At 41.0% G+C, this 12,074-nt stretch overlaps 1 protein-coding gene across 1 annotated transcript; it reads right to left on the bottom strand.

Moving 5' to 3' along the window:
• Positions 1–1,043: 1,043 nt before the first annotated feature.
• On the bottom strand, positions 1,044–11,253 carry TAF5 (TATA-box binding protein associated factor 5). The gene is made up of 11 exons (XM_009812188.2): positions 10,737–11,253; positions 9,395–9,635; positions 7,915–8,230; positions 7,071–7,234; positions 6,468–6,603; positions 5,978–6,098; positions 4,868–4,997; positions 3,644–3,808; positions 3,028–3,205; positions 2,705–2,882; positions 1,044–1,389 (listed from the first exon to the last, which is right to left on the bottom strand). The coding sequence occupies exons 1-11, from the start codon at positions 11,251–11,253 to the stop codon at positions 1,172–1,174; spliced, it is 2,364 nt and encodes a 787-aa protein (XP_009810490.2). The 3' UTR covers positions 1,044–1,171.
• Positions 11,254–12,074: the final 821 nt, after the last annotated feature.

The following is a 12,074-nucleotide window of genomic DNA, read 5'->3' as shown; positions in this document are numbered from 1 at the left end:
GGCCTGTCAGTTGATGGTGGTGTTTTCTGTTGAAAGACCCAGACAGAAGTTATACTTCCCAGCATTTCGCATGTTTTACTGTTCCTTAGAAATAAAGCACTAAGCTTTATTGGTTGTCCAGGAGGACTTACTGAGGTACAATGTTTTTGTGAGTGGAAGCTGTCACTCCAGCAGACAAGCTGGCCTTTCAAAAGCAAACTGGTAATACACTTCGGACTGATTAGTCCTTTTACTATGCAATAATGTTGCAATCTCTTGGCTAGTTTTACGTTTTGATATATTAAACCTTACCCAGAAAAGATACAGGTTTTTAAAGTTCTTTTAGATCTAGTACAAGGTAAAAGTTTTTTTTTTTTTAATAATCGGTATTTCAGTTGTGACTCAGTCCCCCCCCCCTTTTTTTTTTTTTCATACAAAGTATGAAAGTAAATAAAGTTCACATTGCACTTCTGGTTGCTTATCCCACTTATAGCATTGGCTACCTGTGAAAACAGAGTAACAAGAGCTGTGTTTCCAATACCTCAAAAGAGCACAGGAGTTTTTGAAATCTTTTCAGGACTTAGTACTGGGATACATAAAACCCACACATGTAACTTCGCAGCAGTTCCGCACAAGCCTCCGCCTGCAGGACCTACTCTTTCAATGCCCTGTTTGTTGCTGTGATGCCCTCACCATACCTGTTGCCCCGCCCAGGCTATAGCAAATTAAACTACATTCTTCTTTTCTGAAACTGAACAGTTTTTGCTTGTGTTTGAGATTGATTAAACATTTGGTAACCATAAAGTAAGTGCTTTAAAAAAAAAAAAAATCATTTCAGAACACATACCAAGGCTGTTAACTTTCCACAAGTTTCGGCAGAGCTCAATACCATCTCTGAGAGGAGACAGACATTTTCATATACATATATATACATTTTTTTTTTTTTTTTTTTATCAAAAGCACCATGAACAATTCCTTCTTTTACAGCCACGATGTCTTGTCAATCTCCAGCATTTTCAAACTGTGGATAAATATGAAATAGCAGAACTGAGAAACACTGCATTAGTTTACATAGTTTCTTTTTTCCTGCAACAGACTAGTGGGGTCCACCTGTACAAGACATTCCTCCTCATCTCACATCCTGAGGTCACTACTGCAATGACTTGGCACAGTCGTCTTACAGCCTCCCAATTTACTGTGAACTGTAGGCTCCCGCAGCCAGCAGCAAGTTTCTGCGTGTAAAATGGAGGTGTACAACCGGGGTTGATTTGGTCATGTATGTACCTAGTAGCAAGTCCTGTGAGTTTTCAGGCAAGTTTATATGTCCAGTGGCTGTAGTAAAATCATCAGTTTCTAAATCTTCAAATGCCTTCACAGCATCCCACAGACGAACTGTGTTATCCATTGAACCTAAAAAGAAAAAAGAACAACAGTTTAAAGTATTTTATTAATAAAAAAGGTATACAAAAAAAGTTACTTGGGAGCAAGTTAGCAGAAATTAAAGCTCAAAAAGCAGGTTTGCTCATAACTGTAGACTTATGCCCTCGTACCACAAGGAAACAGACTTTAACAAGCCTCTGACATACTGAATGCATACATAAAAGTTACCAGGATTTCAGCTTTCCTGTAATCTAACCTGAATGCCCTGTTGATAAAGCACAAACTACTCTCCTAAACACTTGCGTTTGGATTATATCACCTAGCACTGAAAAAGCAGGACCATTCTGTGGGCTAGATGCCAATTTCAGGAAATGATTCTAAGTGTTTAATACAGGGAAGAAAGCAGAATTTTGCAGGCTCAGTGGCCTGTGCTTTCACTGGAGCATTGGTAGATCAATTGAAGTAACCACTAAGCAGGCTGGATCAAACCTGTACCCTGTCTGTTAACTTTCACTCCTGAAGCAGTGGCTCAGCAAGGATTCTCCCTGCACTGCATTTAGGAACATCATACTACTAAAAAAGTCTAGAATATTCCTAGCCTGGTTTCATGAGGAAATTACCCTGATGTAATTATAGTGCCTGTCCATCGTTTCTTCTGTAAGTATCATGAACTTGTTGGCTAATTTCAGCCAGTTGACAGAACAGAACAAGTTTCAAATTCATTGAATTCCTATACGTTTTAAGAAAACAGTTCAGACAAAACTTTGTGCCTCCATGAAGGGAAAACTGGCAGAGGAGCTCTGGTATATTAGACACCAGAGAATCCATGTGGACAGGCAGGAAAAACAAGCAGGCTTCACAAGTTGTGCTACTCTTGAATCTGATTGTTAATATAACACGCACGTTTCTATATCAAAAATCTACCATGAAGAAATAGTAAGGGTGTGAATAAACTCATCTTTCTTTCTATCCCTTCCTCTCTCTCCTTTTTAGTCCTGCTGCATGTCCCACTCCTATTCCAGTATCCTGCGCCTCTCTAGTCCAGCCACTTCTTGTCTGCCCTAGAGTTATTTCTAACTTCAGATTCTGCCCCCAACACTGTACACAGATCCCAACCTTCACTATCGCCTAACTGCATAACACCTTTCCTTCAGTTCCTGGAAGAGTGAAGGGTCATACTTCACAGTCCAATGAAGTACTCGCCTTGTACCAGCAGTTTTAAGTTGCTGCTTTTGCTAAGCAAGTGATTCTACTCTTTCTTCCTCAATTTAAGGAACCAATTATATCATTCCTCTTCAGACTTAGGAACACAAACAGAAACGTTACTGTTTCCAGTGAATTTTACCTGATGCTAAAATCTCCCCATCTCTACTGAATCTGAGCGCATAGATAGTGTCAGTGTGCCCTTTCAGTTCTCCAACCATCAAGCCATGTCCAATATCCCACAGCAGAACTCTTCCATCTGTTGCTCCAGTAGCCAGGAATCGTCCATTAGGAGAAAATGCCAGTGAATGAATTGGTCCCTAAAACAGACATTTGGGGGGGACCAAACAAGTTAATTAAGTCTACTCACATTCAGTCAGTTGACCCATATTCGTTCTGAACACCACTTTTCAGAATCTCATCACAGAAATAAAATCACTTTCACACTGAGTGATATGCATTTACCTTATGTCCAGTGAATATTCTTACACAATTCCCATTCAAAACATCCCAGAGCCGTATAGTCCTGTCTGCCGAGCCCGTGGCAATATAGTTGGAGTTTGGATGAAATCGGGTACATGTCACATCAGCAAGATGGCCAGCAAATATCCGTAAAGGCTGGTAGTGATCTGTTGCCCACAGACTGCAAAGAAAAGCTTTTATTAATAAAGAACCCTAATGAAGTTCAGTATCTGTTGCACAACGAGGAATAAAAGGAAGTAATTATGCAGTGGTTTCTTACTGGTCAGTTTATTGAATTAGCAGGGTCTGTTTTGGAAAAGTATACTTTTCAGAAGGGAGAAATAAAGAATATTCTGTCAAGTTGTTAAACTACTGGAAAAGAATACTTCTAATCATATGGTCATGTAAGAAGACACCATCTCTTTAGTCATCAGATAATCCGATGTGTGTTGAAAAGAAAAAAAAAAAAGCTACATTAAAACATTTGTTCAGTATTTTAATAGCCATGAAATAAAATTTATTTACAGTAATAGGGGGTAGAGTGTATCAGCTAATCACTTTTACGGTTAATCCATCACAAACTGACCCAGACAAGTAAAAAACCTATCCGGTTTCTTACCGAGCCACTCTGTCGTGTCCCCCTGACACAAAATAATAACCGTAAGGAGAGAACTGTGTATCCCATACTGGATAGTTGTGTCCTTTATATCCCACCAAACATGTGAATGTTTGGAGACTCCACAATCTGACAGTGCCATCCTCAGAACAGGACAACAGATAGTTCCTGTCACAGGAGAAAGTATAGCATATTACATACCAAACATACACACAAGACTGTATAACCATTACATAAACGCTGTGAGATGTCTATGATAAGAAAAACTGTCCACTGAACAGCATCTGTTTATCACGTCACATACAAATCAGCATTTTGGTGGGGTAAGCAACAATAACCAATTCAAGCAGAATCCAGTCTTAGGCACTTATGCAAAAGGGAGAGACGATTGGATGTTGATGACTAATTCTGATGACACTTACAGCAATATTGAGGGGAGGAAAAAAAAAAAAATACCACAGAGCTGGTCTTTACTCAGGAATTCCAGTTATATGAAAAAATGACTAGTAAAATGCTATGCTATGTTGCTTTACAAAAAAATCTTTTAACAAAACTCTAAACAAAACTTCAGGATTCCCTGAATGAGAATTCATATCATGTTCACATTCTCAATTCATAATTATAGACTCTATATTCATGTTCCACACAAAGTTTACTTCTCAGCTGTGTTTCTGTGATGGTTGTTTCCTGACTAGACATATGCAAAAGCAAAACTTTCAACCTCCTTTCTACTGTCCGGACTCTCATAATTACATAATGGTTTTAAATCTCTTATTTTAAAGATACTATTCCATACATTTTGAAAAGAAAGTCTCAGTAGAATACGAGAAACTTGAAGAAGTGCAACAATATGCTACTCAGTCTGGTTTTATGTTTTGCAATACTGTAAATGAAAGCAATGCTGCAGTATTTTTCCTCTCTACAATTTAGTTAAACCCCATTTTAAACTACAGTTTGCAACAAAGGTGACCTATTTTGCCATCTAAGTCCTGAACATCAGAAAAGGTGCTGGCATCCTCAGCTCCCACTGATTTCAGTAATAGCCGACACTGCCCAACACCCTGAGCATAACGAGCACTTACATTCACACACAGTTTCTTATAAGCTACATAAACAAAATTTACTTTAACCTTCTGGAAAAAGCTGCATTAAGAACATGTTTACATTCAGTAGCATACAATTAAAACTCAAAACAAGCAAACTAGTTAGCTTGGAAACTTATTTTACCTATCAGGACTGAAGCTGGTGCCATAGACAGGTCCACTGTGTCCATATAAAATCTTCAACTCACTTGCTGTTTTCTCATCCATGATCCTCTCCAAGACATCATCTGATTCTTTGTCAATGAGACTGAGGTCTGCAATATTTCAAAGTTCATGTATCATAATAACTGTCAGAAGTTCAAAGATAAATGCCACGAACAGGAAAACAAATAATATTCTCTCCAAAAGAGGCAAGTATGATGTGAACATGACAAAGTACCTGGGAATTGGTAAATCTGAAATATACAATGGCATTTAAAATATTTTTTACCATTGTAAAAGGTGAAAGTAATGCTTTACATAAATAATCACTCTTTCTTAATTCTTCACTGAGCTAAAATGAATTAATCCTGACATATGTTATTTTTCATACATATATTGTTCAGCCTCCAAACACAACAACATCTTCTTGACAGAACTTTTCCCAGAAAGTTAATACGCCACAAACATGCTTTACAGATGTGTTTGGACAGCTGCACGCTACACACAACTTAAAATAACTTTTAGTCTGTAGGCTACTGTTTGCTGAATATCATGACCACATCTCAGTTAAACATCAAGATTAAGAAATATTTGCGTGGTATCTAGCTTCAACCGCAACACATTGTTACGTAAACAGCAGAATTAAAAGCCTGGTTTCCATGAATTTGCATAGGTGTTGAGCTACAGGACATTCTCCTCCATCCTTCTCAGAGCTCCCTCCTATAATTTCCCCCAGGGTACCTCTAGTCTCTCACCTAGATCACCTAAACCCAACTGTCTATTACACCCTGTAGTTACCATCCAGTTAAGAAGCAAGACAGCTAGTTCCATGCTAATTATGGCTAGTTCCAAGCTCTGTGCACTGACTACCTCACAGCAGGTGTACACAACCAGATTTCTCATTCCTTTAAAAATGTTTCTAATAATAGTATATAAGATGCAATCATACATCTGTGCACAGATGCTTTTACTTTGAAGAAACAATATAACTGCTGAAGACAATTCTCCCGCCACAGACATATTTCTCTGTTCACGCAAAACACAGCTGTCACAAGTAATGCATCTTCATATTAAGTGTTATTGTCTTAATTACCTGCTGCTGTTTTCACACTACGTAGCTTTTTCGGAGTCACAGACCACACTCTGACAGTAGAGTCAGCAAAGCCTCCTACAATCATGCTAGAGTCATCTGTAATATCCACTGCAGTCAGACCCTACACACAAAGTATCCATTTATACTGTTTGTATCTTTCATGATGCATTTCAAATGTTCTGAAATCCTAAGTACTAATAAGAAAATTAGCTTACTTACAAAAACAAGAGAGAATTATTATAGGATAGACATAAACACACATAAATTCTTGCACCATTAAAAACAAAGCTATATGAATGAAGCACAGTCAATAGTGACAGAAGAGTACTGTTTTCCAGTATTTTGGTGCAAAACATCTACTGTATTCTGTAGAACACACTTCCAAATACCCCAACAACCCCTGCCAACTCTGTTCAGTCTTCTTTATTAAGAGTGATGTTTATAATTTTTATTCCCTTTTCCATATTACCCAAACTCTTCTTTTACCAACCTGGTAAGCATTAAGGAACGTGTAGAAACAGATGGAGGGCAGGCACTCTGGGCCAAGACGCACACGCCTTGCAGCTTCCTTCATATTCATTACTTTATCCAGCTTGTCAGAGTCTTTCAGTTCAGGCAGAGGAATTCTACAAGAAGGGCACATTTTTACAAACTAAAAGCACCTTCCATATTGTTAATCTAAACAAAGAAAGCAAAATCTTCGCATGCAACCCTATACCTCAATATTCAAATACAAAAAAAGAATTAGAAAAAAAATTAAAGACTATGTAAAAGATTAACTGATGAGAAAAAGAGCCAGTAGCTTTAATAATTTCAGACAAGCAGTGGAACAAGATAAATAACTGAGTATGACCTGAAAAGATTAGTAGGTAACTGAGTAAAATTTTATCAAGGGAAATCTAGATTGACTTGAAGGGCAAAGACAGAGGGTTATAGGCTAAGCTTTCCATTACCTCCCTTAGAAGTCTTATGGCTAAAGCTGTGTACAGCTGAAATGACCAAAGAGCTAACAATGTCATGTGAACAGTGATGCAGATTTGGCATGACAAGACTGGATTTAACAAGACTTCTCTAGACATCGTTCCCTTGGTACCTGTTTTGGGGAGGAGCATTAGGATCTTGTTTTTTACTTTTTGACCCTACACTATCTTTTTTAGGTTTTTTCTTCTTTGGCTTTCCTTCCTCATTTTCTCCTTCTTCATCTTCATCATCCAAAGGCACATCAAACTCTGGTTCTTTCAATAAGCCAAAGAAAACCTGCAGGCCGATAAAACATGCATGAGACAACAGTAACTGCCACTCTTACTGAAAACTGATTTTTTTCATGGAAGCTTTTCAATGTAATAGTCCAAGCAATAGAGTTGCCCCTTTAAAACTGCTATATTTAATATTACTGCATACATCACTGCTTAGCCCATAACAAATGTAGTACACATTCCACGGTTTTACTCAGCAACTGATCTGCACAACTGTTAAGTTCTCCCACCACCTCTTAGCACTTCCTTAAAGCAGAATCCCTACAGCTTACGTAATTTATCTGTATAGTACTGTGGTACCACACTGTCAAGATCTACACAAACAGCTCTTGCAGTAACAACTAGCAGTAAGAATTACATCTGTTGTACAAAAGAGGAAGCCAAATAGTCAGGTTTCCATTTTAAAACCACAGAGTAATTCAGGAGTTAGTTTAAGTTTAATTCAGTGGGCTGAATACAAGGTTGTCTCTCAAAGGGGTTCAATAGTTTTTTCTACCAGCCAGTGACACATCTTGATCTCTCTAGTCCTGCAACAACTATTTATACAGTTCTCTTCCTTAGTTCTATTCATGCTGTCTTTTAAGATCTCAAGTGACAACTGTCAGTCCATACTAAGGCATCTCCCTGAAAAACTAGGGACAATTGTTCAATTATAAAAGTGCAACAATCTTTCCCTCCTACCTTTGCTTTATTAGCCTCTCTTTTTGCCTCCCCAGCCAAGCTTCCGACCATAGCATCTATCTGTTGTTTACTGCGAGGCATTCCATCAAAGATATCAATGTAAAGATGTTCCTGAACAATGTTCCAGATCTGATTGTTCTGCTTTTCCTGAAGATGCCTCTTCAAGAGTTGGTAAGAGTCACGGGAAATACGCAGCACAAACTTGCTTGTTCGGAAATCCAGCATGGTCTCGTTACCTTTCATATGTTCTTTTTTGGTTAAGCTAGATAATACACGCAGGTCATCCTGGTAATAGCACTCCTGATCCCCATGAAATCTATTGAAACAATTTAAGATATGATAAAAGATTGATTACAAAAACATTATCTCCTAAGTGCACACTTATTTACACTACTTTAACAAGAAACATATATGCAAGGACCTTTTGGAAGCCACTGACTACATACAGGACTATTTTTCTGGTGAAATAAATTTCATACTGGGGAAGATACACCAGTCACTTACTGTATACAGTAAGAGTATTCAACAGTTAAAAACCGAGATGAAAAGAACACACAAATGGAACCTCACAGAATTTCACACACCCAAAGGGTTCTTGCCTGAAGTAAATAGTTATACTAACACGTTTATTTACAGAAATGAAACTCTAATTTGTGGTATCATAAAGTACAGGGCATTTTTTATTACACAAGACTACTTGGATGTATTTATATCTGATTCATTACATGAATATGCACATTTCACAGTGAATATGTTTCTCGCTCTCCACTTGCATTATATAATAGCTAACATATGTCTAGAGCTTTCCGTTTTTACTCAAACCATGTTATAAAATAGTTGTGACAAGGAACATTTTAACTATTTACAGAACCATTTTAACTGACCGTATCGGAGAGAGACAAAGTTATCCTTTTGGATTGAAATATCTCATAATTCGTCTGAATCCAGAAAACAAATTAATTTTCGTCTCAAGTGATAAAGAAGTGAAACATAATAAGAGCACAGAAAATTATAATTAGCCATAAATTAATTCATTTAATCTCATTTGAAGAATTTCAATATACATGCTATGACATTAGCAAATATTTATCGCATGCATCACTTTGGCATCTCAGTGCCATTTTCCAGTGCTAAAAAATGACCCCATAATCTTTCCCTAAAGAAGCAGCATCTCTTCATTGATACTTTTGCAGCAAGGAGCCCATCAGCTCACCATAAAGATGGTTCAAAATCTGCCCGTGGATAGTTCAAAAGCATGTAGTTTGCACATCTTTCTAACACAGGAGAATGGAAAAGGTTTTAAGAACAGTTACCATAATCCATGGCACCATTACTTCAGATCCCAAATCTCTTCAACATTAGAGAAGAAAAATAATACATACACACATATATATATAAAAACCTATACTACTATAGCTTACAGATTTAATCAAAGTAGCAAACACAAAATAATGCAAATGCACAAATGAGAATAAACTACCTTTCAAAAAAAGACTTTGCTTCACTCTCATGTTGATTGTAGACCAATTCCAAGTACATGTGCACAAAGAGAGGATAAAACAGCTGAGACAATTCCGCTCGATGACAGTCCAGGGAACACTCAATGAAGTGTTTTAATCCACTGTAGTATTCCTCGTACAGTGTCGGGTCCCCCTGTTGATTGTAGGCAGACAATACCGCACTCACATCTGGCTGATCTTCCACAACAACGCCTCCTCCAACTGCAAAAGCATTAGCATATAACAAAACCTTGTAAGACAGCCTGAAAGACCTAGCAAATAATCAGTGGCTTACAATTCCCCTGGCAAGGTGAGGCACTCTGAGCAAAACATGACACTAAGTCTTGCGCTCGTTCAGTACTAAGTTTAAATGATAAAAGTGAAAGGATGGTAGCACATTATAGTCCAGCAGCCAATTCTCCTAGCACCTTCAGCCATTTTTTGCACTTTCCCTGTCAACAGTTGCCTATAACATATTGAACACAGTGCCTAATTCAGCTAGGATTGTAAAGGAAGAACCCACTAACATCACCAAAACAAGTGAACTTTACTGCTAAGGCTACAAACGCTCAAATAAGGGGCAGAATCTTTCTAAGCCTGTAAGATATACCCACTACAATTATTTTGCTTCCAGTAAACAAGCAAATTAAGTTCATCAGGTGAACAATTCACCAAGACCGCTATACAACCATTACAGGGCAATGACTTTGTAACTTGCTAACACTCCTAAAGCTCTGTTCTACATAGCAGTCATTAAACATTTCCATTGTTTTGTCTTGTGTATAAAAGCAATCGTATCAGGTGATAGCAGGTACAAGCTGACTTTATACTGTACATTCACTGGAACTCAGACATACCAGTTCCTGAAATTTCATTACACTATTCTGTAGTAAAGCTGCCCCACAAAACATCTTGATTAAAAATACTTAGACTTGAATTATCCAAAGGACATCTCAAGTACCCAGCAGCTTGATCCAGAAATGTATAAAGTCTCCTCTACAAGTATGCTATGGCTCTTTCCCCAAAATACAGCCTGTAAATCAGGCCTCCGTTCTCATCCCTGCGGCCACATCTTGGACCATCACCTCTAACCACAAAGGAAACCTTCAGCCTTCTGCTACGCTGTTAGCCGAGATAGGACGCAAAGACAAGGGGAAGCACCTCTCCCTTTGACAGTGCTCCCTGCAAATAGGACAGCTACCCTATCCTTGGTCCCTTGCTCTAGGGGGGGCACCCCCAGGAGATCCCGATCGCTTCCCGAGTAATAGGGGGGAATGACACACCCAGGGGTCCCCCCAGAAGGCCCCCCCGCGCGGGCCCCACCTTTTCCCGGCGGCACGGCGGCGACCGCCGCCACCCCGGGGCTGGAAGACGCGACAGTGGCGACGCTGCCTCCTATCGCGATGGCGGCAGCGGCGGTAACCCGGCTGAGTAGCGCCTCGCCGCCGGCGGAGTCCGCATCGCCGCCCGGGGCTCCCAGAAGCCCGGCGCCGGCGGGGCTGAGGGCAGCAGCACCGAGGTCATCGCCAAGCAGGCGGGCTTCGCGGCGCAGGATCTCCTCGGACTCGCGGAGGTTGCTGCGCCGCAGGAACTGCAGCACGGCCACGAGCGTCTGCCGGTCCAGCGTCGCCGGGGAGGCGGCCGGGCCCGGTGCCGCGGGCTTAGGGGGCGCCGCCTCCCCACCGCTCCCCGCCGCCTCCCCCTCCGCCGCCGCGGCCGGGGGAGCGGCGGGAGCGGCGGCGGCGGCTGGAGGAGCAGCAGGGGGCTGTGGCGGCGTCCCCGCCTCAGGGTCCGGCTTTACCACCGCCACCTCCGCCGGCTCCTCAGGTAGTGCCGCCATCTTGCATCGCCCTCCATTCGCCGGCAGCGGGCAGCCGCCGCCAGGCGCGGACGCTCTTGCGACAGTCAAGGCAAAGGACGGGTACTTCTGCCGCTGCCTCCCTAGGCACTCGCGGCTTCATTTTGCGACGTTGCCGGAAGCGCTTTATGGCAGCGGGGTTGGCAAGAGTCTGGAGGAGCGGTGGTGAGGCGGCTGCTGCGGTGTGGGCGTCCGAGCGCTAAATAAGTGTAATTTTGCGTAGTGACTGTGCGAATATGAATCACAGAGCTCGGCAGTCCTTGCGGTGTGCGTATGCGAGAAACCTCGTTCAGAAATTGATTGATTTGGTGTTAATAAGCCACGACCGGTGCCCTCCGGGATGGCCTTGGGACTGTGTGCCCTTACGGGCCTTGCTCCGAATTAAATTAATTACGGCTGGGTCACTTGGTTTTCCAGGTATTTCTAATATTGCTTCTTTTGTTCGTGTTTGGTAAATACAGATTCGTTGATAGCACAGAATTAAAACCTGGTTTTGAATGAAACTGGTATATTGTGATTGACACGCTTTCGTGATAAATTAATGCCTGTGCTTCATTAGCGAGTCACTTAATTCTTAGCTGGAGGAGCGACGAGTGTTAAAAAAAAAAAAAAAAAAGCTGTAAGAAAAGAAAGGTGAAGGCTTTAAAAATTACTAGCCGGTTGAGTCTCAGCGCATGCGGAGTGGCGGCGCCAGTCTCCTCTAAAACTACAATTCCCAGCATGCCCCGCGCCGTTACCGCGCACGTGCCCTAAGAGGGCTGCACTGGCGGACTACCGCTCCCGCCGTCCCCCGCGGGCGGCCG

The sequence above is a fragment of the Gavia stellata genome, chromosome 9, assembly GCF_030936135.1.
Source record: "Gavia stellata isolate bGavSte3 chromosome 9, bGavSte3.hap2, whole genome shotgun sequence".
Lineage (NCBI taxonomy): Eukaryota > Metazoa > Chordata > Aves > Gaviiformes > Gaviidae > Gavia > Gavia stellata.
Note: the sequence above shows the minus strand (reverse complement) of the source record. Positions and strands in the feature narration are given on the sequence as shown.

Coding starts and splice junctions, on each gene's coding strand:
- TAF5 (XM_009812188.2), bottom strand. CDS start 11,253: ATGGCGGCACTACCTGAGGAGCCGGCGGAGGTGGCGGTGGTAAAGCCG. Junction 9,636..10,736: donor CGCCGTGCCGCCGGGAAAAG/GTGGGGCCCGCG, acceptor ATGCTTTTGCAG/TTGGAGGAGGCGTTGTTGTG. Junction 7,235..7,914: donor GAGAGGCTAATAAAGCAAAG/GTAGGAGGGAAA, acceptor ATCGGCCTGCAG/GTTTTCTTTGGCTTATTGAA.